A 26,566-nucleotide genomic window follows, 5' to 3' on the forward strand; every position below is an offset into this window, starting at 1 on the left:
ATATTGGAGCTTAATGCATCAATCAGAATTAAATTAAAATTATGTGCACAGCAATGCGTAAAGAGTGCATTTGGAGCAATTTCCCGTTTCCTAGTTTGGAGACCTGACATTTCACGCAACATGGTGCTTGCTCCATTGTTAGACTGACCATAACACTGAATGCATCCGATGAAGTGAGCTGTAGCTCACGGAAGCTTATGGTCAAATAAATTTGTGAGTCTCTCAGGTGCCACAAGTACTCCTGTTCTTTTTGCGTAACACATAGTTATTGATAGCCCCAAGTTTTTGGTTGCTGAAAGAAGAATGTTGAAAAAATCTTCAGCACTTGCTCCAGGTAATTCGCTGAATTGTATAAATCGTTCCACTGCATCACCATTTACTGTTACATGTCATAAGGATAAAGAAAATTGATCAGTTGAGTCAACAATTATGGCAAAGTACCTAGCTACTTTGATTTCAGCTACTATCTTTGATAGAAGCTTGGCTGATAAGGACTGTATCAGATCATTTTGTATGTCAGGACTGAGATATGTTGCATTTCAATCACTCAGTAATAAATGTTGTTCCAGTAATGTATCATTTTTAGCCAACAGCTTAATAAGTTCCAAGAAATTGCCTTCATTTGTACTTGGGGAACCTAAACCTCAATACTCGCAATGACCGCGGAATGCCAATCCCTGAATTCCCAAAAAGAGAACTGCCTCTATAATATGTTGTAAAATCATCCTATTTTTTTCCTCTTTCCTTTCCGCCATTAGAAGACCAGCCAAGACTGTTCTATTGTTGAACAAATGAAATTTGGTAAGGAAAAGTTCTTTCTCTGCTTTTTTGTGACTTTCACTTTTTTCATGATTTTCAATTTTGTGCGTACCTTTAGCAAAATTCTTGCAACCAGTTTTTGGATCACTCTGAGCATCCAACCGATTTGCAAAAAGCCAACAAGCAAAACAAATCATAGTGTTTGCTCTTGGTGAGTAAACCAGCCAGTGCCAGTCGATTGTATGAACACTTTTCACTTGTTTTTATTTGTACCAAATTGCACTGAAATGGCATCCAGCTTCATCTTTTGGAAAATTGTCAAAATTATCTTTTAAGTCCTGGCTGACAAAGGTCTAACTCAAGCAGAGCATGTACTAGATCAGCTGTTACAGGTGTGTCACAAAACAAGGGTGGATTTGTTGGGTATTCCCTATGTGTGTCAACAATAGCACGGAGTCTTACTGTGTCATTCATGTCCTCTGCATGATAGTCTGCTGAAGTAATCAGGTCTTCTGAGGACTCCACTGCCACTACCTGTGCAGCTGCTGCAGCCCGGATGCTGTAACCAGCTCCTAGGTTGAAGGTAGGTACTAGCAAATCTTCAGAGGGTTTTACCTCTGGTGAAGCCGCAATGGCCGGGGCACCGTCTCCAGCTCCTGGGCTAAAGGTAGGTAGCAAGTCTTCAGAATGTTCCACCTCTGGTGCAAAAGATGTAGTGGGTGTGTCAAATGAAAAGTAGGCCTCCAACCGCACATATTTTGACCATTCTTTTACTCGATTTGCATCTTCCTTCATCTTCTTTCTGTCCCACCTTGATAGTTCCTTCTTCTTAGTGTGCTTATCCATCCCTTATCAGAAACAAATAAAATAAATATGAACAATATACAATTGTTTTTAAAATGTGATTTATTTAAAAAACTGTCCACACGGCAGCCAGGTCAATTTCACAGCACTATGAATTTGATGCCCTTCGAATTTGGTCGGCAAAGTGTTAAATGATTTGTTGAAAAGGCACCACTTTATTCAAAACTAGAGGAGAAGCGAAAACAATCCGCAGATTACAAAGTAATCAAACAGACTGAACTACTGGAAATTATCCAAAGCGTTCAGCATTTGTTTACACTGCAGGAAACAATTCTTATGAGTACGTGTGCTTGTGTGGGTGCCTGGGTGAGTGAGTGTACATGTCAACCGATAAAAAAAGCGCCAACAAAAGGGCGAAGACAAAATGTTTTAAAAAATGTGGGCCTCTTGGTTCTTGCAAGGGATTCAAGTGTTACAAGACTGACTAATGCTGTAATGGTAAGTGTCACAAGTGTACAGATGATGTTTCTACCACATTTGATTATGTGATGGAAGCTTGTCCAGAAGAAAATGACACCGCTCAAAAATTATTTGGAGGTACCTGTATTGGAATATGCTCTTTCGTCAGTGTTCTTTTGTTGGCGCTTTTTTGTCCTGCGTTATTTTTTCATTCAGCCACAGGTGCCAACTCTCCTTGGCGCCAGTGGGAGCTCGCGCCCCCACCTGGCCCTGCCCCAACACCACCCCCTCCCTGCCCCTATTGGACCCCTCCACAAATCCCTGCCTTGGCCCTGCCTCTTCCCCAGAGTGCCGGCGTTCCCGCTCCTCCCTGCTCCCTCTCAGGCTTGCCATGCGAATCACCTGTTTCGCAGCGCAAGCACTGGGAGCCAGCGGGAGAAGAAGAACGCAGCTGCACGCTCAGGGGAGGAGGCGGAGTGGAGGCAGAGGTGAGCGGGGGGGGGCAGGGCGGGGACCGGGGAGCTGCCGGTGGGTGCTCAGCACCCACCAATTTTTCCCCATGGGTGCTCCAGCCCCGGAGCACCCACAGAGTCAGCGCCTAAGGCACCACTTTTGGAGAATGTGCTCAGTGGGAACGACCACTCCCCCTACTCCTCCCCTAGCTACGCTACTGCTTGCAGGTGTACCTCAATCCTCAAGTCCCTTTGAATTATTCCACTGTTATATCCAGCCCCTGATACTGACTACGCTCAGAAACTCCAGCTCCTCTGCACTCAAAGGTTTAGAAGTTTACCGGTTTTACCTTTAAACCACTTCTCCTGTGAGCCACACAGTACTGGAGAACACTTATAATAAAGCAAAAGAAGGTTTATTTAAGAAAGGTTAAGGATTTATTTAACTAGACTCAAGAGAAAGTTGTGGAAACAAGTAGTCACAGTACAAAACAAAATCATAAAATACAAACCTGGATCTACACTTATTAATAGTTATCTTTCCAATTGAATGAAGTTCATTTCCACCCCCCCCCCCAACCTACCAAGTTCAGCCTGTTGCAGAGCTGGCTGGTTTCTCAAGAACCAGAATCCAAATGCTTGTGAAAACCCTTCCCATCCCACAAAGTATTTTCTTCAGTTATGGATCCAGAGTGCCTCTCCCTCCTCAGTCATACTGAAAATAGTCTCTTATTTCTATTCACAGACAGCACAAACTTTTGTCTTGTTAAATTTCCTTTTTACCTTTAAGTGGTTTTGTTTGTCATTACTAGCAATGGCTTCCTATTCAAACTCTTAGGCCTGGTCTACACTAGAAAATTAGGTCAGTTTAACTACCTCGGTCAGGGATGTAAAAAATCCACACCCCTGAGTGGCATTGTTAAGCCAACCTAAGTACTCCTGTAGACAGCACTAGGTCGATGGAAGAATTCTTCCATCAACCTAGCGACCACCTCTCGGAGTGGTGGATTACCTATGCGGATGGGAGAACCCCTTCTGTTGGTGTATGTATTGGTGTACATATACACTGTTGGTGTACGTGTAAAGTGAAGTGCTACAGTTGTGCAGCACAGTGGCCAGCCCGGCAGAGTCGGTGTTTCATGACCTTCACTTCTGTACCCCTGATGTTGGCTGCAGAGAGAACGCTGATGTTAGGCCTTGTCTACACTGCCACTTTACAGCGCTGCAACTTTGTCGCTCGGGGTGTGAAAAAAAACCAAACCCTGAGCGCTGCAAGTTTCAGCGCTCCAAAGTGGCAGTGTGGACAGTGCACCAGCGCTGGTAGCTACTCCCCTCGTGGAGGTGGTTTTTCAATAGGGCTGGGAGAGCTCTCTCCCAGTGCTGGTGCTGCGACTACACAGCCACGTTAAAGCACTGACGCGGCAGCACTTTAATGTTGCTAGTGAAGACTTACCCTTTGTAAGGCAGTCTTCCCAGCTGATCCAGAGAATCCTCCTGAGGCAGCGCTGTTGGAACCATGCCAGCTGCTTGAGATGTCGTCTATAGGTTACCCAGGTCTCACATCCATAGAGAAGGATGGGGATGACAACTGCCTTGTGAACCAAGATCTTGGTGCCTGTTTGCAGATCCCTATCATCGAAGACTCGTTTGAGTCCTATTCCAAAGGATGTTCTGGCACAGTGGATCCTGTGTACAATTTCTGTGTCAATGCTGGCTGTTTGGGAGAGGTGGCTGCCAAGGTATGGAAAATGCTCCACATTTTCCAGGGGTTCTCCACTGAGGGTGATTTGTGGAGTACGAAGAGTGGTTTGTGCAGGTGAGGGCTGGTAGAGTACTTCGTTACAAATTGATAATCACTGAAACTAATTGTTTTACTCAGACATAGAAATAAGCACTATTGGGGAGGGAGAGGCAGATTCCCTGTGGTAGTGAAGTTGCACTGATTTGCACCAGCTAGGATCTGGCTCTATATTTCTAGTGTCTTCTTTCAATAAAAAAAATTAATGTTCATGATTTACTCATTCACTCATTGATTGATTTTTTGCCTTGATCCACCCTGCTCAGGCAGATGAAACTGAGAGGTTCAAGCATTTATCAATGTGCAGAAAACACTTCAGGAATTTACAAGTGTAGTCATACTAGGAGATCTCCTATCTGGAGCATTTAATTCCTAAAGAGCTCTCTGCATTTTTATTCATCATTAGCAAGACAGCAATTTGCCACTTTACCAGTTGTCTTGTAGGAGAGAAAAGCTGATAGTCAGGTGTCTATACTTGCACTGTTGGGGTCTGTCAAAGCATGGTCTGTCCAAAATAGTTCCCACTGCATAACACAGAAGAACAAGGCTTTTATTTTGCAATTATACATTGACTTTGTTCAATTTAGACAATGTATAATTGCAAAATAAAAGCCTTGTTCTTCTGTGTTATGCAGTGGGAACTATTTTGGACGGACCATGCTTTGACAGACCCCAACAGTGCAAGTATAGACAGTGAGTGTCATAGTCTGTTAATACATAGAATGATGTTGTAACCTCTTTTGACCTGAGCAGCTAGCCAATATTTGGGATCTTGCAGGTTGTGTCCATTAGAGGAGAAAGTGATGATGGAGTTAGGTATTTCTTTGATGAAGTTCTGATTATTTGCAAAAAATGTACATAAAGTCCCATTTCCCTGCACGCAGTTCCAAGCCAGTTTCAAGCCAGCACTCTTTCCAAAAGGTCTCTCTTAGCTTTTTCTCAGGACCATGCTTCGAGTGTTTCTTTTGCTGTCTCTGGAATTTCCTTTAATTCCTTGCTGCCTTCTCTGTGCACTTGTGTCTGCTTCTCTCACGCTTACACAGCAATCAGATCAGTCAGACCCTGGGAAACCTCTTGGTCTGCATGGCTCAGGCACTAGCCAGTTTGCATGCGCTCTAGTCCTTGGGTGGTGGTTTTGCATGGTTTCATCTGTCGCCAAACTAAGGGACATTTAATTGTTCCCTCATTTAGCCTAAAAGGAAAACAACTATCATGCCCAACAGCTTCAATGTGGTGCCCGGCATAACAATATTATGTTTAATACAACAGTAGTAATATCTGCATTTATTTAGCACTATTTACCTTCATGGACCCCAAATACTTTACAGACTGTATGTACAAGAATCATTTTACCTATTACTGACATGAAGCATCTCTAGGGTGGAAATATTACTGTTTTATATACCTGAAACTTTTACTGTCTTATATACCTGAAACAGTAGACCAGACCCTCAGCCGTAGTAGTGCAGCTTGGTGCTGCTCTGCTGGAACAAAACTACCTTAAGGCTGCCTTAGACAGCTCCTAGTAGAACTCTCTTGCGAAGGATCCTTTGGTTTTCTAGAGCTGTTGTAGTGGCTCCTAACAACCTGTTTCCTGTGAGTGGTACAGAACATGTGGACATAGGAAAGGAGATATAGCTGGGGGTATTCCTGTATCATGCCAATCCTGCTTCTGGATTAGACCTTTGAGCTTGTTTCAGTCTGTGCAGCTCAGAATAGTCTTCAAACTAATATAAATTGTGCCAATCCCAGTGCAGATTAGAACAGGGTCATGGATCAGCAATGGTCCTAACGACGCCTTTACACCGTTCCTTCTCCTTCATCCCTACCATCTTGAGCTGTGCTGAGTGCTCCTGGGCTGCAGCTCAGGTTCTCAGTGTACTGAAGATCCAAAAGGAATAACCCATCATATCGAAATCATAGGTGCCCTTAAGGCAGCCAGACTATCACTACAGAAGTTGAAATGTGGCCAGTGGTTTAGCATATGTATTTTGTTGGGTGTTAAAGATGAGATATTGAGTCACAATTCCACACAATTTATTTGTAAATTTTGAGACAGAATTATGGTCACTTATAGTTTCTGAACATGTTTGTGCCAGATAATAAACTGATAAGATGAAACAGGTAGTGGCCCAAGTTACTGATTTCTGAGAAGTTCTCCTGCACTTCATGATCGTCATCTCAGCCTTTGATCTCTGGTTTGGTCCTTCAATCTCCCTCCTTCAGTTTTTGGTCCAGTATTTTTCCTAGTTGGGCCTTGTTCACTTTTTTTGGGGATACCTTTCCACATTATATAATCTTTAGCTTTTCTCCACTCAGCATTAGGCATTTGTTTTACAAACTTCAATTTATACTTTTTTGCCCTATTTTCATGTCATTATGTTTCCATGTCTTCTTTTTCCCAATAAAGGGACTTTTAGCACTACTTTTTGTGTAGTATACTAATTAACCTTCTTTTATCTAAATCTTCCAGTGCAATAACAGAACATCACCTTTTTATTGTCAGGAATAAGCAAAGCATTATCTACATAAGTCTACATAAGAAAAAAATTGGCAAGACAACACTCATCATGTTAGGCAAAATGTAGTCCGAGGCCTTGGTGTAGATATTGTCCTATCCAAACTCATTCACTATCCATAATTATAAACTATTCAAGTATAACTAACAAAACTTTTATTTTTACCATTCAGCAATTCTTAATCTTTATATTTCAAAAATATGTATTGACATAATCTTTGTTTTTTATTTGAACGAGGAAGTTGCGGTAGTCTTTATCAAAAGTTTTTCTCTTGAACATAAATTTTAGGGGACTTTTTACTTGAAGTCCAACATCATGTTTGTACTTTATTAAAAATGCTTTGTCAGTAATTTGCCCAATGCATTTTGAGGGATACTTTTATCATAGTTTAGTTCAGGATATTTAATTGTATTCATTCATTTCCTAATATTTTATTGGTTAAATACTAGAGCAACTGAGAGAATTCTAAAGCTGTGTTTTAATATCCCTTCAGTAGCGTTGTTGTCATAATGAGTTCAATATAGAGTACCAGATTATAAAACTCAGAAATAGAAAAGATGGGTCCAACTATGTGTAAGTCCTGAAATTATTAAATAATATTGATCCAGTAGAATAAGTTTCCTCTCTATTGCAACTGAACTTTAACTCTTCATAGCTGAGCCAAATATGATTATAGATCAGAACAAAAGAAAAGTTCTCTACTCTACTGTTATAGGGGGAAAATAATAATTCAGATGTCTTCAGAATTTATATTCTTTTAAGAGATGTCATCCAAGACTTAACCAGTTGGAAATATTTGCCAATAAATATCCACTTGAATATCATCCAGCAATATGAAGATACTTGTTAATATTTTATCTTTAAACAGGCAGAGGGGGGCTGCACCAGATCCTTCTCCCTGGCCTAAAAAAAATTTGCGGGAGGGATAGCTCAGTGGTTTGAGCATTGGCTTGCTAAACGCAGGGTTGTGAGTTCAATCCTTGAGGGGGCCATTTAGGGATCTGGGGCAAAAATTGGGGATTGGTCCTGCTTTGAGCAGGGGGTTGGACTAGATGACCTAAGGTCCCTTCCAACCCTGATATTCTATTAATGTATATTAGGTAGATGTGGCCATCAAATGGCCTGATGTGGTTTGATAAAACCTCAGTCACCGTTTTGGTTTCAAAAGAACAAAAAACATCTTGATTTCATCCCATTCCTCCTATTTATGCCCCATTTGCTACACTGAGGCATGGTGTGGGGAGGAGGAAAGAAAGTGGCCTTCCTATGTTACCAGCAAAATAGACATGTCAACAGACTAGCAATCTCATCCCTTTGACTAGGTCTAAAAGCACAATGCCCACCATCAATTAAAAAAAATCTACAACACAATTCCAAATTCCACAACCATTGTCCTGCATATTGTAGCAATCAGACCAATATCCCATTTATATCACTATTGTTGCCTTTTTTATGGCTGAGTTAATTGCAGAATAGTGGTGTCCTCCTCTTAGACTTGCTTTTATGTCTTCCTACAGGTACATCTGAAATTCCTTCTCGGTATTAAAAGGGAATTATTCTGCTGAGGGAGTTTCTACTCAATGCTCTTCTTCTGCATCGACAACTAAGTTCATTCAGTTCCCTCAGCCATTCATGTAACATAATAATTAAGACAAGTTATCAGTACAGTATTACTACTAGTTGCATTAACTTTTTTTAAAGAGTAAAACTACAAGGTGAGATTATGATGCAACAGCAATTTTGTTTAAAGATAAAACATTAATTGCAGCAAATGGAATTACTATCAATATACATGCATGGTGGGAATCAGGGCTGTGTTGTCAATCTGATAATTTCTCTGATAATGGTAAACTTGGGTTTGTCTATTTCAATGTACTTTGGAGAAAAGGGTAAGATATTATAGTAAGTGATCTAAAATTCAGCCAAGGGCATCTTAATCAACACACATAAAAATTAAATGAGCAATTCAGCATGTTGTAAGATGAAGTCATTTTTCATCATGCTAGTTATACTAATACTGTAGATTTTTCTGTGATGGCTTTATTAATATTAAAAACCATTTTAGTGTGGAAGTGTTCCATTCTTCTTGAAGTTCATTCTGTCCCAATCTACATTTGAAATTTCAGTCCTATCCAGCCACACTAAGAAATGCAATGATTTTCTATTAGTGTTATTGAGTATAAACATAGCTAATGCTTCAGCATGAGCAGGGCAATTCATCCTTTCATGGTATGATGAAGTTACTTGCAATATGTAAGAAATCCACATGGGTTCAAAATAGTAAACAAGGTAAGTAAATTTGCAAGAAAACACCTGAAATGCATTGCATATACATCTAGTCTCACATGTCAAACCCTTTCTGCATTACTACTTCAATGAGTTGTAAGTGGTATTTTGTAATATGAGGGGAAGTTCTGGGCCTGCTGAAGTCAATGGCAAAATTCCTATTGACTTCAATAGGGCCAAGATTTCACCCTTAATGCTTTGGACATGTGATATAGCAGATTTATATCACCAGGACAGAAAACTTTGGGTCAGATTCTTCAGTGAGATTATGGCTACAGCTGGTCTGGAAACAGGTTCCCCATCCTGTGAAAAATGTTGAGATTTTGACATTTTTTCACCATCCCGATTTGGGACAAAAAGCCAGAATCTCAAACTTTTGCCAACCAATAATAAGAAAAAGGTGCAATTGAATCAAAGCAGTAGTTTTGGTAAATTCAAAATGTTTTCTTTTTTATCTTGGCTTTTTTTATTTCTAATGTTTTAAATAAAGATTAAAATATTCCAGGCAAAGATATTTTAAACTGAAAAATAGAAACATTTTGTTTCAAAAATTTCAAAATGGGGCATTACAACATTTTCTAAATTTTGTTTTAAATTAAAAATTCATTGAAATCAACATGTTCCTGTGGGAAGCTTTTATGAATTGGCCTTTTCAGATGAAAAAAAAAACCATCAAAATTTTTCCAACCAGCTCTAATTGTGGCCCTTTTGTGGTGCTCAGGTGGCAGAAATTCACAGTAGCACATTTTCCTTGTCAGAGGCAAATGGTAACTGCTGATGTGAGGAGGTGGGAGGGGAAATGATTTAAAGTTTCTGGTGGTATGTAGTGAGGTTCAAGGCAAGTACTCAAGAGATAAAAGAGTTTTGATTTTTAGAGCTACTTTTGATGTCATGTTTTAGGATATGTAATAGCAGATGGAGACTGTTCCAAAAGAGAGTTACACATATAGAAGCTCTGGATTGCACTGGTGTATTATATCAGTTTGAAGGACAGAGATATTTGCAAACCAATCCTTTGACATGATCTTTTAGAGCTTCTATGATAACATCAGTCCCTAATAATTATGTCAGTAATCAGTTCTATTTTAACCTTATAAAATTAGGTTAACTTTTAACTGGAGCTGGACTCAAAACTAGGACATAGAATCAAAACCACTCAGAAATGCCCCTCATGTGGGGTTCCGGCTGTAGGCCCCATGCTTGAGGCTCTGCTCCTGGCCCCATGCCTGCCTCCAGCCTTTGCCCCCTTACCTCGTCCAGGTCCTGCACTCCCAGAGACATAACACTGCTCCTGGCCCCAGCTGGGGTGGCGGGGGGATGAGGGGTAAGAGGGCTGGCTTTCAGCACCCACACTATTAAAAGGGTTCCAGTGCCACTGCTTTTGTGTATGTGTTGTTAAAATTTGATCCCATTTCCTAGAAGACAAAAATAGACAAGAACGGCCATGACAGCTCCAGTCCATCATTGAAGATCTCTCTAACTTCCATAGTAATGTAGTACAATGATTGACTAATAATAAATCTAAATGAATACATTTGCATTTATATTTATGTAAAGACAGCCCTAACACATCATGAAGCAAACAAACAATTGGAGCAGCAGAAATAGAAATAAAGGTGACATTGGTAGTTTAAAGTAGTGAGTTTGTTCTAAAAAGTGTTAAATGTCAGAGGCATAACCAAGAACATCAGTACAATATTTCTAGCTGAAATCTATCCTGAGGATACTTGAGCAAATTTTAGTTTAGAAAGTGACCCACTTCACAGATGCAGGGCGTATTTTTGGAGGATTCATTATTTTGTAATATCTTATTTTGATGGGTATGTAAAGTACCTGCTGCAGGGGATCTTACCAGTCATTCCCCGTGCCATATTTTGTTCAGGCTAGCTAAACCTTAACTACTCTAGCTTAGAAATGTGTTGTTTTTTGTCCTTCAGCTTCTCCCTTTTTTTCCCTCACCCACAAACTGCCTCTCTTCACTGTCTCAAAAAGGTGTTTTCCCCCCTTTGTCTTCTCCAGTCAATGTTTCCCTCCTGCCACCACCCATTTATTTAGCATAAAGGTACAGGGATTTTTTTTTGTAGATTCTGGTGAGTTGAAGTTATTTCCTTTGCTTTTTTTTGGTCTAATTCTTTAATTACATATTAGCCAGCAACATTAATATAAGGATCCCTTCCTCAAACTTTCCAAACTATATATGATGACTGACAGGGAAATATAATAAAATGAAGAAGCAGAAATAAATATCATTCACTAATGCTGTATGCCTTTACTTCCTCTCTTCCCCTTTTTCTCTCTCCCTTTCTTTTTCTCTCCTCATATCTTTGCTTCCTCACTATCTGAGCCCATCTCTTTCTTCAGTGCCTCAGGAGAAACTGAGAGAGAGAGAGAGAGAATTACCCACAGGTGACAGTCACATCACTAAATGCACTATTGTACCCAAGGCTACATACAAACTCCATATATAGTATATCCATGGACTTGGGACTTTCAGCACCCAAAGCAATCCCCCCCACCATTTGTGCTAAAGGAAAAACTCCATTAGCAATGACTAAGTAACAGGCTCTTACACTAGCTGGGAGCAACTAGTAATGGAAGATATGATCATATGCCCTAAAAAGGCTGATCCTGCTCCCTTTGAGGACCAGAGCAAAGCTCCAGTTGATTTATGAGGAGCAGAATTACACCAAAGTTTCAGAACCTTCAAAATGGCTTATCTTGGGTTTGGTGGAAGAAATAGGTAAAGGTTTGGAAAGGTGTTAGGTTCTCAGCTCAGGTTGTCCATTTCTACAAATTCTACACAAATCATATTCCTTCTTGTAAGGAGGAAGAATAATTTTAATTCAGCACACAAGGCAAAATGAAACATTACAAAATATCCTATTTAAATGCTGTCATATTTCAAGAATTTTTCTCATTTTTATTAAGTCTTTTCATTTAGTACACTAATATTACTCAAAATACTACTGATTACAAAAATCAATCACATTAAATGGGAGCTGTATAGTTTAACCTGTGAGTACAATATTCAGTATCATTTCATTAATTAAAATGCCTTTGGCACAATGTGGAATATTTGCCTCTCTCTCTCACAATAATTTTAAAAAGCAACTTTCTGATTATTACTATGAAATACATGTGAAGGACTTTGGTTAATATTCTTTAAACAGAACATCAAAACTTGTTTCAAAGTTTTACCCCAGCATTTGTAAACAGTTTGATACAATTATATTCTTGTGGGATTAGCCAAACTCTTCTGACAACAGCTTTCAGTTTGGAGTTATATCAACTGGGTATTTTGCTCAGTCTTTTCCCACTAGTGTACTAAGATGCTTCCCTCCTGAAGTCCATGTGGGAGGGGTTTAAGTTAACAGTGTTGTTAATTTTTCATGCTATCAAAACAAAATATACTAGTCCCTATGATATATGCCCAGGTAATAAGTCATGCTAAAGTTTTTACAAATGTTGTTATTCCATTTCTGCATAGGGAAAAACTCCAACAAATAGGTTAAGTAACTTTCCTTTGGCCACGGAGGAGTGAATGTGAACACGGATGTTAGAATTCTGGAGTGCCTGCCCTGTGTTCATATTAGGCCATACATCTCTCTCTCTCTCTAATGCCTTTATCTCCAACTTCTAGAGTGTCTATTTAACATAATTATGTGCTTTGATTTAATCACCTTAAGGGACGGGTTATCCCACATGCTTATTATTCTTTACATGAAATAGTTCTGCCTGAGTTCACTGTTCAGTCATCATTTTTATATTATACCTTAGCCATTAGCTTTTCATCTCCTCACCAGTGTGAAAAAGTATCTCTAGCATGAATTCCCTTAGTGATTTTGAAATCTTGTTGCATCTCACTTTGAAGTCTCTTTTCCCATGGGAATAAACTCAACAACTTTAGCTCTCAGATTCATAGATGCCAAATCATTGTGATTGTCTAGTCTGACCTTCTGTATAACACAGCCCACAGAACTTCCCCAAAATAATTCTTAGATCATATCCTTTAGTAAAAACATCCAGTCTTGATTTAAAAATTTTCAGTGATGGAGAATTCACCACAACCTTTGGTACATTGTTCCAATGGTTAATACTCTCACCGTCAAACTTATTTCCAGTTTGAATTTGTCTAGCTTCAATTTCCAGGCATTGGATTGTGTTATGTCTTTCTCTGCTAGATTGAAGAGCCCTTTATTAAATATTTGTTCCCCATGTACAGGGCCAACCCTTGCCATTTGGGTGCCCTACACAGCGTCCCCGTGGAGGGGCTGTGTGGGGCCCCAGGCCTCCCTCCCAGGGTCTGGGAGGCAGGAGCTGTGTGTGGGGGGCACTTTTGGGGGCCCCACAGGCCCAGAGTGGCCTGGTGGATTATCGGGGGGCTGGGAGCAGCCCACTCCGCTTCCCTCGCCCTGACCCCAGCCATGTTGCTCGGGAGAGGGGGTTTGGGGGAAGGGATCCCCACACCCCACGCACTCACTGGCAGCGGTGGGAAGCAAAGCAGCCCGGCCCCAGCACGCTCCACTACTTCAGCTCCCAGCCGCAGCGCTCCGCTTCTGGTGAGTGGGGAGGTGGTGGGGGAAACCAGCCCCAACAGGGCCAGTACTGTTTACAGTGGGCCTGATTCTCATTTACTCTAAGGCCCTTTACGCTACTCTGGCAGTGGAAAGGAACCTCAAAGTGAAAGTAAATGTAATTTGTTCCCACTTTAAGGGCCCTTTCCACTGCTAAATCACTGAAAAAGGGCCTTAGTGTAAATGGGAATCTGGTCAATATTTTGTTTACGATCTAATGTGCATTCTATAGTAATTAGAATGATTCTGTGTTCTCTTGTAGTAGGAGTACAACCTACTATCTTGCTTGCTTCCCTGAGTGCTGCTGTGCAGTGGCTTGATTGTTCCAGCCCTTTTTTCTCTAACAATTCACCCCTACTTCCAATATTCTTTCTCTAATCAGCATATGGGGGTGATTGTTCGAGTTAGCATACGTTCCGTGGCTAGCCCTTTTGTACTCAGATGAATAATTATTTTATTTTATGTCTCTATTTCACTGTAGTTGCTAATCAACAACCAAGATTTTCAAAAGTAACTAGTGATTTTGAGTTCCTGAGTTTCTGGGTGCCCAACTGAGGCACCTTAAAGGGGCCACATTTGCAGAAGGTGGGAACGTAGCATTTTTTGGAAAGTCAGGCCACTTTAAGCAGTTTGAAGTTGAGCACCCAGGAATGGAGGCATCTAAAATGGTGACTCACTTTTTTGAAATTCTTCATCCAAACCTTTTGAATCGTGTTGTATTGTTACTCGTTATTTGCTCTGCTTCCACTTTTAGTGACACTTCTATATTCAGAGCTCCTGTTTTTAATAACATTGTCCAAATCATTTATACATAGCATGAATAACTGAAGTCTTAACATTAATCTCTCATACACTCTACTCAACATCTCTTTGCAACGGTATAAGGTTAAATCTCTGCACATTCTTTGCTGTCTTCCTGTAAGCCAGCATTCAGTTTAACACCTTCTTTTTACTTCATGGGGCATGACTCTAATTTAGGCACTGATCCTGCAAACTGCTGTACTTGGGCAGACCCTTGCACCTACTTCAACTGGGTTCCACATGAGCACAGGGGTTTCCCTTAATGGAGCAGTTTGTAGGATCAAGGGTTTAGTCATTAATCCATGAAGTTGAATTATGTCAAATACTTTTAGAAATCTAACTATGCTTCATTCACTGATTGTCCTCCATTATGACAGTGATATAGTTCAAGGACACTAGCAGGTTAACAGAGCATAGACATTGCTATCTGAATCCACTCTGATTATACTTAATGAAACCATGTTTTGCCAAATAGTTTTCAAGCTTGCACCCACAAACGAAGTTAAACATGTTGGCTTAAATTTTCTTGGTTTATCTTTCTATCTTCAGACTAAAGTGTTCGTGTTTTCCATTTGCTCTTTCCAATCTTCAAGGAACTTTTCTGAAGCTTGTGAAATTACAAAAAATGTCCCTTCATCAGTTTTCTGGGTCACTTCTATTAATACATGCACATTTTTGTATCCATAAATGGCGCTTTGTCTACTTTAAGTGCACCTAATGTTTTAAAAAACTAACTACTTCTGTTATCTGTTATGTACAGCTCAGCACCAAACCTCAATGTCATCCTGGAATTGATCCACTCATTTGGCAGAACTCCATCTTCTTCCACTGTGAAAAGTCTATGGCTGAATTCCACTTAGCTCTATGTCCTTATCCCTGTCTCTCAGCTCCCTCTACTGTCATTTTTAGCTCAACTGTCCAGTGGTTTCTTTTATATTTTGTCTACTGTGTTTATAATTGGAAAAAGGACATTTTAATGGAGATATTTTCTACAATTTAATTAGGTTTTGATTCAGAAAGTTATGCCTGTTTTCTGATTGTAAAAATAACTTTACATATTTTCTACCTTTTTGTATTTTAGAACAACATCTGTTTGTCATAAAGGCTCTGTAAAACTAGTGGGAGTACTAATGTGCTTTCAGTTAAGCACATGTGTAAGTGTTTGCAGCACTGAGGCATTTTAGACTGCTCTTGACTTCGCTACATAGTCACATGGGTTTCTGATGCATTTACATTTTTATTTTCCTGGGATGACTATTACAGCTATATTGAAAACATTTAACATTTTTCCATTGTTGATTTCCCATTCATTGCTGAATTGCAGCAAACTTTATTTAGGTCATTTTTGACTCCCTCAATGTCTGCTTTTATTTTTGTCTTCTTTTCCTTAAGACTTCATCACCATTTCAAACTGGTATTGTTGCTATTAGTTCTTAGATGATCAGCAACTTAAACTTTAATTTATCAGATCTGTCTCACTTCCAATAGTTAGAGCCAGAATAGATTGGTTGGATGGTTGTTCAATATATTTTATCACCGGGACAAGTCACTATAAGCATTACACTAGATCAGTGCTTCTCAAAGTGGTGGTCCGTGGACTGGTGCTGGTCCGCAAGCCATCGGCTGCTGGTCTGCGCGCACATTGGAAAAAAAAATTGCCAGTCCCCCACATCAGCTAGCTTGAGAAGCACTGCACTAGATAGCATTTACAGGATTGAGCCCTGTGGTGGGACAAGTTCCCACCTCATCCAAAAAGGGGTTAACAAGCCCCGCTAGGTGCAATCAGCTCAGACCTGGTGCACCTGTGAAACTTGCAGGAGAGTGGCTCCTTAACAGGGAGGAACCAAACAGAGTGAGGGGTAGTTGGACAGAAGCAGAGCTTATTACAGCTATGGAGTGGGAACTGCAACTCAGGAACCTGCTGAAGATCATCTGCCACCTGGAGCCTCTGGCTAAGTAGAGGGAACATTCCTCACTTTGTTTTTCTTTTCCTTTTCCTTTAGAGCCCAGGATGCTCAGCCTGGGCCTCTTAGACTGACAAAGGCTTAGAAAACCCTGCCCTTGCTCAGAGTATTATTTCATTTGCCTTATGAACTGGGGCAGGGAGAATCCAGACTCGTTGTGGGTTACAAGACTATTGTACTTTGCCTCTTTCATGTGGGCTACTGGAAAACCACAAGAAGAGGGAAAAGTGCCTCCCTGAGACTTGTAGCTGCTCCTGCTGCAGGCAGTCTCTAGCAGCACTTACAGCCAGGAAAAGGCATCAGACCAAGAAAGGTGCCCAACTCTGACCTGAAGAGCGTGGTCTAGAGGCACAGCCTATGACAGGTCCTTAGAAAGCAATCCTATGTTTTATGCATGTGTACTTCCTTACATGGTCAATCCCATTGACCTCATGTGAACATGAGTTCTTTACAGGATTGGGCTTTCTGATTTCTTCCCACATGTATTGTTTACATAACTATTCCTTTTTGCAATACCCAAATTAATGTTGTTCTGAATAGAATTTATTCAGATAAATTGGGTTCTAAAATGTTTTATTAGTCTATGCAAATCTATTAGACTCTTTAAAATCCCCTCTCACCCTCCCCCACCTTTTTCCTTCCTTCCATGTTCACAACGTTTGTATTCACCTCAGATTTTTGGTACCCAGTAATGTGCCAATGTGGAAAAATAATGAAAACAAAGAGAAATCAAACTTAAATTAAACATGGTATTAGCTTGTGTCCCTCTTATGCCTCAAATAAAACTCCTGACTTTGTGAAGAGCGTATGATGTCAAACTATATAGAAACCTATTATTTTGCAGTACAGAGATGTGTAAGATCTGTCAGCCTAGTGAGCCATTAGCCCTTTAAATAAATGAGGGGTTTATTGACCTTTCAGTGATTGAAACAAAACTAAAAGCCAAAAATACTGCAGCAGTGGATAGGCAGCAAGGGTGATCAGACAAAATTTTCTTGTTTGCACAAAATATTGCAGTAATGAAGGTCACTGTGCTGCTTATTGAAAAGCAACAAGGATTACATTGATTTGCTAGAAAGTTCTTCAAAAAATAGCCCAAAGATTGCCAGCTTTATGCCACTTAACTTTTTGAGTGCGTGGGTGACCTATATATCGCTCTTTCTCTTATTTGAAGTGGAGCTGTTAGGTCCTCAGCAGTTCTGAAAAATCAGACTACTGAAAGTGTGTCTACACAGCATTTTGGAGGGAGCTAGAGCAAGCTTCCCAGGTTGGGTTGACAGACTTGTGTTGCAGAATTTGTTCCAGTGCTCTAAAAATATCTATGCAGACATACCCTTCAATTCCCATCCTGCAGACACATGCATAATGAACTTTATTGTTGTGAGAAGTCTCAGTGACTTTGATTGGGACTACTTACTGTAATAAAGTTAAGCATGTTCATGTTTGTAGGACTGAGACCTTGTGAGGTGCCTAAATATTGACCTAAGATCCTAACTGTAGACATTCCATTTTGAAAATCTTGGCCTGGATTCTGTTGAATTTCCTTCCTTGAAAATTATTGCTTAAAACTCCCACTATTTTAAATAATGAATTGCAATGCAGCAGGGATGATTTGTGAATACTTCAGACCCTCCTAAGTTAAACTTCTTTCACACACAATCCTCCTGTACATGAAAGTTGTGCCAAAATACTTACACTGATGCAATCATCTTGAGTTGATACTTTTAAACCAAAATAAGTGTGCCCACACAAGAGGGTTGCACTGATTTAATTAAATCAGATTTTTTTTAAATTTTGTTAATCCAGTATTACTTTTCCATGTAGACAAGACGAGAGAGTTATTTCAATGCCTGGGTGAAGGATAGAAGCATGTAAAAAACGCTTTTTCTTAACTATATTGAGCAGTTTTAAAAGGCTTTTGTTTTACAGAACAAAATAGAAACAGGTCATGCTGAAAATACAGCAATATTAAAAATACAATAGTAATAGGGGCCAAATGGGTTAAGATAGATTTCAGCAGGGGAAAAGGCTAAACTTTCAAGATGTTCAGCCTGAATGTTATTCCCCCACAAACAAGTGCATGATGAGGGAGAGGGTTAGGCAAGCAGAGACTTTTAGTTAGACACAGGGCTGGGGACGAAAGGTCCAATCAGGCCATCAGAGGGGATGCAGGAAACCCTTTAAGAATAACTTCCTAAAAATCAGAAAAGGAGCAACACCTTCAGAAGGTGATGCTCTATAGGTAGTGATCACAGGACTGGGTAGAGTGTCTATTTCCACAGAAGTCACCTACTACAGGACAGGCCCAACAAAGAAAGTAACAGAACACCACTAGCTGTCACCTTCAGCCCGCAACTAAAACCTCTCCAGCGCATAATCAAAGATTTACAACCTATTTTGAAAAATGATCCCTCACTCTCACAGATCTTGCCAGACAGACCAGTACTCACTTACAGACAGCCCCCCAACCTGAAGCAAATACTCTCCAACAGCCACACACCACACATCAAAAACACTAACCCAAGAACCTATCCTTGCAACAAAGCCTGATGCCAACTCTGTCCACAAATTTATTCAAGTGACACCATCATAGGACCTAATCACATTACCCATGCCATCAGGGGCTCGTTCACCTGCACATCTACCAATGTGATATATGCCATCATGTGCCAGCAATGCCCCTCTGCCATGTACATTGGCCAAACCGGACAGTCTCTACGCAAAAGAATAAATGGACACAAATCTGACATCAGGAATCATAACATTCAAAAACCAGTAGGAGAACACTTCAACCTCTCTGGCCACTCAGTAACAGACTTTAAGGCGGCAATTTTGCAACAGAAAAGCTTCAAAAACAGACTCCAATGAGAAACCGCTGAGCTTGAATTAATATGCAAACTAGATACCATTAACTTGGGTTTGAATAGAGACTGGGAGTGGCTGGGTCATTACACATATTGAATCTATTTCCCCGTGTTAAGTATCCTCACACTTTCTTGTCAACTGTCTAAATGGGCCATCTTGATTATCGCTACAAAAGCTTTTTTTCTCCTGCTGATAATAGCTCATCATAATTAATTAGCCTCTTACAGTTTGTATGGCAACTTCCACCTTCTCTGTATATATCTTCTTACTATATGTTTCATTCTGTGCATCCGATGAAGTGGGCTGTAGCCCATGAAAGCTTATGAATAAATAAATTTTGTTAGTCTTTAAGGTGCCACAAGTACTCCTGTTCTTATCACCATAAAACAAATTTATTTTCTTATTTCAAAATGTACTGTCACCCACCAAGAATAAAAATCAAACGTGTGGAAGGGAATTTGCTGGCCAAGTATTTAGTAGTTGTTGTTGTTTTTTTTTCTTCTGCTGCTTCTGAATTGTCAGATTCACCCCACTATCACACAAATCAACTGTACATCCAAAAAGGAGAGTGATTGCACTTTAGCTCAGGGGAGGACACTCAACAAGTGGTGCTTAAGAGCATACAACTCCATTCCAAACAGCTGGGAAGTGACTGCTTAAATAGGAGCTTGTCTTGAGCAGTACTGCTTTTACACATAATTTGACTGTGATTTAAGCTAAAAATTAGATATTACACAAGCCAAAAGCCTGCAGGCTATGCTGTGAAACTTTTGAAGTGGTTCTTTACAAGAGGAAAACATGATGAGTATGAAACCACCAGAGAAGATCTACTCCATTTCAAAGAAAAATCTGAGCAGTTAAGGGAAACTGATTATTCTTCAAACAGATATTTATTGGCTATGATGAAATGTGTCTGCTCAGGTGGTTAACATGAAGTTTTCCCTTTCAACCCTCAGAGAGTATCATAATGTAATGGAAACAGTGAAAAAGATGGCCAGGGACTTTGCATCAGGAGTGAAAGTTTTCTGGAGTAGAGATCAAGAGAAGATGTGGAGAAGTATAGCCAGCATAATGTATGCAGAGATCTTGAGTGTCACAAGGTTTCTGGTCTTTGCTGAAGGAGACAAGATTGTTTTATCTTTCCTGGATTATGGCTATGAAGGAGAAAAGCATTTTGATGTGAGAAGACCACTCTGATCTCCTTCTCTCAGTATTCCTAAAGAAGATGTTAATGGGAGTGAGGCATTTGTAGGACTCAATCTTGTGAACTGAGGCTAAAGGTAGCTGATACTATATTCTGCCTTCTTCAAATCTAGTGCAAGTGTGTTTGGTGGTCAAACAGAGGCAGTAAGGGCCAGATTTTAAAGATATTTAGGCACTTAAAGATACGTATTAGGTATCTACTAGGAGTCTGAAAAATGTGGGGGCACCTCACTCCTATTGAAATCAATAGGTGTTAAGTGCCTACATGCTTTAAAGGGGAAAAAGTCTACTTAAGTTGGCTGGTGTATGAAGCCTCCTCCAGTTTCTAGGTAGGATATAGGTTATGAAGACAGAACTCTATTAGTAAGGCTTCTTTTTCTGTTACTCTTGGGTATATTTTGTGCTAAACTGTTTGTATTTAATATGACTTACAGTAAACATATTATAATAGCTATTGAAACTTTCATTTTCAACAGCTATTTTTATATATATATATATATGTGTGTGTGTGCCTGTATATTTTTTTCTGTGCTGTGACTCATCTGAGAGGGTGCTGTGGTGGACTGAATGGGCTTCAGCTGTTGCTATAAGTTGGTATAACAGTCTTATCACATTTGTTTGACCCTCTTAAGATTTAAAGGACTATTTGGAATGGCTGTTACAGGTAATGCCAGTTCAGAAGGCCAGGCACTTGGATACTGTAACAATAAAAAACTTAGGTAGAGAGATTGGAGGAACAGGTCCCAGTTAAGTAGCTGTGGTCTCCATTTGGCTGGAGCATTCTGTAACATAAATTAAAAACTTTTGCTGAAACATGAACAGAACCAAAACAATACATACCTGCAATTTTGTAAGGGACTAGTGTGTCACTAAAACAATGTAGAATTTTCATAAGCACTTTTGAGGCTTGCCCTGAGTATTCCTGAATGGTGCCTGGCTGAAGTGCTCAGATCCTGTTTTTGTCTTATTGCTTTATCTGTGGTGAACACTACAATAGAACTACATCTCAAGGTCAAAGCTGCCTTTAATAGCACATGGATCTGCTGGGTAATGATCATCCTTCTGGACAAGCTTAACTGTAAACTTGTGCAGGATAAGAGAGAGCCAATTCAGTTTAATAACCTATTCCTTATAAAGGGCCCAATCAGATCCCATTGACTTCTTTGGAAGCTGGAACAGATACTTTCCTGAGTTGGAAACTAGTATCTCTTTGGGGATATGATATAAGCACATTCTCAAATGTTTTCCAGAATAGGGATGAACTTAAGCACATAATTAAGTGCTTTTCTGAATTGTCCAGATTCTTAACTATAATTTCTTATAGCTCTTTCTGGAATCTTTTTTTCTTTAAAAAATTAAGAATTAAATAGCTATCTATATTACCAACCCCTCATTATTAATGTCACGGAAACAAGAGACATGAAAGGGCTGAGTGGATGATTGGTGGGTGAAGGGGGGAAAAGGAAATTATGCACCTTTCTTGCAAATTTGTTAGCCATGCTTTACCCGGTCACTATAGTTTGTAGTAGGAAGTGAGATATAATGGCTGATCCAAGCTCTTTAGAATCAATGGAAGTGTGTAGCCCCCTTCATTTTCCGACTGCAAGTATCCAACTGTGCAGAGAACTACAAAACAACTGAATGATGACTAAAAAAACCAAAATGTCTGCTTTGGGCAATAAGAAATCTGATTTCTTTAAATAAGCAACTGATGGAAAAATTGTTTGAGAAGAGGTTTTGTTTGTTCTCTGTAGACCTGTACTCGGTAGACCTAAAAAAGCCTGTCTTTAATTGGCTGCAGATATGAAACAGGAATCATATATATTATTATAAAGGTTTTTAGCTGTAATGCAGACTTATTTTTCCATTCTCTAATTTTCTAAAGGGACACTGTCAGTTTGAAAATCAGTTAAAATATCAAAGTGTATGTCTATGCTGGAGCTGGAAAATGTAATCTCCAGCTTACCTGTACTAGCTCTGATTGACTCAGCATCTTAAAAAGAAGAGTAGCCATAGTGGCACAGGTAACAGGGGTGTGTGCAGCTGCCCGAGTACATGCTTCAGGTCTCAGATGGGCTCATACTGAGGTGGTAAGCCCCACCTGTTGCTTGTGCCACCACAGCTATATTTCTATATTCAGGATGCTCTTTGATCCGGGCTCATGCAGGTATTTCTACTCAAGCTGAAAATTAAACCTTCCAGCTCCAGTGTAGATCTATTAGGTATTAATAACACTTCAATTTAAATCTGAATCTTAAATATCTAGTATCCTTCTTGCTGTTGTTTGTATATTTAATTCCATACATCTCCCTCATCTCATGTGAGAGCTGTGTGTGTGTGTGTGTGTGTGTGTGCATCCACAACATGCTGCATCTTAAAACAAAAGGGCAGCTACCTTTGCAGCATTTAAATGTGCAGCACACTGAACCTACCTTGGGTATTTATATGGCCCCATTGCCATAGTATCTGAGATCCTCAGCATCTTCCTTGTCTATAATCTCACAATAATCCCATGAGACAGGGAAGTGCTATTAGCTCCATTTTGCACACAGGAACTGAGGCACAAAGGATGAGATTCACAAGGGGGACTTAGGCATCTAGAAGGGGCACCTGGGCACCTATGGTTAACATTTAGGCACCACTGGCATTCATAGAATCCCTGCTCTGCTTCTGCCTAGCTCTGTAGGCACCAAGTCCCCAAGGCACCTAAATTTTGGGTGTTTGGGCATGCACACAGTTGCCTGATACCATGTAATAAATATAAAGGGAAGGGTAAACCCCTTTGAAATCCCTCCTGGACAGGGGAAAGCTCCTCTCACCTGTAAAGGGTTAAGAAGCTAAAGGTAACCTCGCTGGCACCTGACCAAAATGACCAATGAGGAGACAAGATACTTTCAAAAGCTGGGAGGAGGGAGAGAAACAAAGGGTCTGTGTGTCTGTCTATATGCTGGTTTCTGCCGGGGATAGACCAGGAATGGAGACTTAGAACTTTTAGTAAGTAATCTAGCTAGGTATGTGTTAGATTATGATTTCTTTAAATGGCTGAGAAAAGAATTGTGCTGAATAGAATAACTATTTCTGTCTGTGTATCTTTTTTGTAACTTAAGGTTTTGCCTAGAGGGGTTCTATATGTTTTTGAATCTAATTACCCTGTAAGATATCTACCATCCTGATTTTACAGGGGGGATTTCTTCATTTCTATTTACTTCTATTTTTATTAAAAGTCTTCTTGTAAGAAACTGAATGCTTTTTCATTGTTCTCAGATCCAAGGGTTTGGGTCTGTGGTCACCTATGCAAACTGGTGAGGCTTTTTATCCAACATTTCCCAGGAAAGGGGGGGTGCAAGTGTTGGGAGGATTGTTCATTGTTCTTAAGATCCAAGGGTCTGGGTCTGTAGTCACCTAGGGAAATTGGTGAGGCTTTTTACCAAACCTTGTCCAGGAAGTGGGGTGCAAGGTTTTGGGAAGTATTTTGGGGGGAAGGACGCGTCCAAACAGCTCTTCCCCAGTAACCAGTATTAGTATGGTGGTGGTAGCGGCCAGTCCAAGGACAACGGGTGGAATATTTTGTACCTTGGGGAAGTTTTGACCTAAGCTGGTAAAGATAAGCTTAGGAGGTTTTTCATGCAGGTCCCCACATCTGTACCCTATAGTTCAGAGTGGGGGAGGAACCTTGACACACCACATTTGGCACCTAGCTCACATTTAAGCCTCAGGGATTCACAAACAAGATGTTTCACTGCCTATCTCATGGTGGGTTTAGGTGTACATTGAGCCCCAGTGGTGGTGGTGCCAGTGTCCCCCTTTATAACCTGTAGTCCAGTGGCTAGAGGACTCACTCAGGATGTGGGAGACTAGGGATTCAAACTTTAGTGTGCCTTAACCACTGGCTGGAAAGACATTCTCTGCTCCCTCCCCAGCACCCCCCCCCCATCGCCCCTGCAATGCATCTTTCCACCTGTTGTGCTCTGGAGGCTGCAGGGGAGCAGCAGGCAGACCTGCCCACAACTACAGCTATTGCATAGGGTCACCTATCTGGCTGTGCAGAAATGAGTATAGGCAGCTTCCTAACCATGGCTCCCTGTTTCACCTTTCCCATGCTTACAGTATGTATGCTGGCTCTCCTGTGCTGCTGGTGTCTGTCACCAGTTTTGGAATTGGAAAGGGATTTTCTCCACAGATTGCTGTCTGTGTGGTTATTCCTGCCCCCCCCCCCCCACCTTCCTGCTGGCATCCCAGACATTAAATTGTTTGGTTTTTTTGGCAAGCTCTAGTGCATTTTGATGGCTTGGAAGGGTCTTTTTTGGGTCTTGTTGAATGTTGTTTCTGAGCACTCACGTGGCATGGTTAAGGGAGACAGAGGATCTGGCTATGTGTCTGATGCAGATGCAGCTCCCTTTATCTTCCCTCCTCACCAAAAGTAGGAGAAATGAGGTAGTTGGAACTATTGCTTCCAGTCAGGATCCAGATGCAGCATGTGGTGGACACATACACGGAGGCATGAGGGTTGGCATGGCTTCCAGCCTTGCCCCTGGGTTCATAATACATTATTGACCATAGGTTGTTCTAGTGTAGGCCGCAAATGGCACCAAAGTAACCACTGTTTGTTAAATTGGTGGCCTCTACGTTATGGTGTCTGCATCTCATTGGTCCTATGACCATGCCAATGCCCTGTGGCAAATGTAGTTTATATGTAAAGATATATTGATATTTTACACGTACTTGTGTGTGTATAATAAATATCCTGAACATCTAAACCAAGATTTGCTCAGTGAGTGGTCCATGTTATTGTGGTCATTGTTAGCTTTTGGGTAACCTGAGTTATGTTTATCTTGCCACCTGTGGGATAGAAATGCTACTGAATACACACACAGGAAACTTTGGTAGATTAGAGGCTTTGGAAAAATCCTACACAGATTTATGAAGTAGGGGAATGGTTTTTTTCCCTCACTTCTGAAAACAATGCAGATATTAGCATATGCTTGGGGGGTGGGATGGAGAATAGGCTACATTCAATTATTATGCTTTGTCCCCTACTTGAATTTGATTTTCTTGTCACGTTTTCTATAAAAACTCGTAAGTTAAAATGAATAATAGAGCTCAGTCTATAAACCTTTACACACTTTAGCAAGGGAAAAAAGTAAAGTGCTCAACTGAGCTGCAGGAGTTCAGTGTCACCGCATCAGTAGAAATGAGCAACTCACAGAAAATTTGTGCTTTGGAGACTTTCAACCTGAGGAAAACACTCATGATTATAAAAATAAGCATGAGACTGCAGATGAAGTACTGACCTTCACTCGTCATAAACTATTGCCAGTTTATTTTCCTTTTTCTGTTCACTAGAGGTTCATATCTACATCCTGAAACAACTCTGAACCCATATTGCAAACCACAAGGATCTCTTCCCGCATAACAATTGTAGAAAATGACTCTTAAACTTTTACAGATGGCATTTGTTAGGGTTCCTTCCCCACTCTGAACTTTGGGGTACAGATGTGGGGACCCATATGCAAGACCCCCTAAGCTTATTTTTACCAGCTTAGGTTAAAAACTTTCCTAAGGCACACATTCTTTGCCCTTGGAGGGTATGCTGCCAGCACCAAGTGATTCAGACAAAGAATCAGGGAAAGGACCACTTGGAGTTCCTGTTCCCCCAAAATATCCCCCCAAGCCCTTACACCCCCTTTCCTTGGGAGGCTTGAGAATAATATCCTAACCAATTGGTTACAAAGTAAACACAGACCCAAATCCCTGGATCTTTGGACACTGAAAAAATCAATCAGTTCTTAAAAGAAGAATTTTATTTTTAAAAAAAGAAAAGGTAAAAATCCCCTCTGTAAAATTAGGTTGGAAGATAACTTTACAGGGTAACAAAAGATGCACAAAACACAAAGGAACCCCCTGTAGCCTTAGTTTCAAAGTTACAACAAAACAGGGATAAACCTCCCTCCAGCAAAGGGAGAATTCACAAGTTGAGAAAACAAAGATTAAACTAATACTCCTTGCCTGGCTGTACTTACAATTTCTGTAATGTGAGAGATTGGTTCAGAATGGTTTGGAGAACATGGATTGATGTCCGATC

General features: G+C 40.4%; 1 protein-coding gene across 1 annotated transcript; it reads right to left on the minus strand.

Moving 5' to 3' along the window:
• Positions 1–26,566, minus strand: LOC311523860 (uncharacterized protein). Its single transcript, XM_084634346.1, has 3 exons — positions 26,505–26,566; positions 10,329–10,492; positions 1–1,607 (listed from the first exon to the last, which is right to left on the minus strand). Exon 3 carries the CDS (start codon positions 1,603–1,605, stop codon positions 1,084–1,086), a length of 522 nt encoding a protein of 173 aa, XP_084490472.1. The 5' UTR covers positions 1,606–1,607; positions 10,329–10,492; positions 26,505–26,566; the 3' UTR covers positions 1–1,083.

The sequence above is a fragment of the Lepidochelys olivacea genome (assembly GCF_965140295.1).
Source record: "Lepidochelys olivacea isolate rLepOli2 genome assembly, chromosome: 7".
In the NCBI taxonomy this organism is placed as follows: Eukaryota; Metazoa; Chordata; order Testudines; family Cheloniidae; genus Lepidochelys; species Lepidochelys olivacea.

Bases quoted from the DNA above. Each gene is read 5' to 3' on its own strand.
- LOC311523860 (XM_084634346.1), bottom strand. From the start codon at position 1,605: ATGGATAAGCACACTAAGAAGAAGGAACTATCAAGGTGGGACAGAAAG.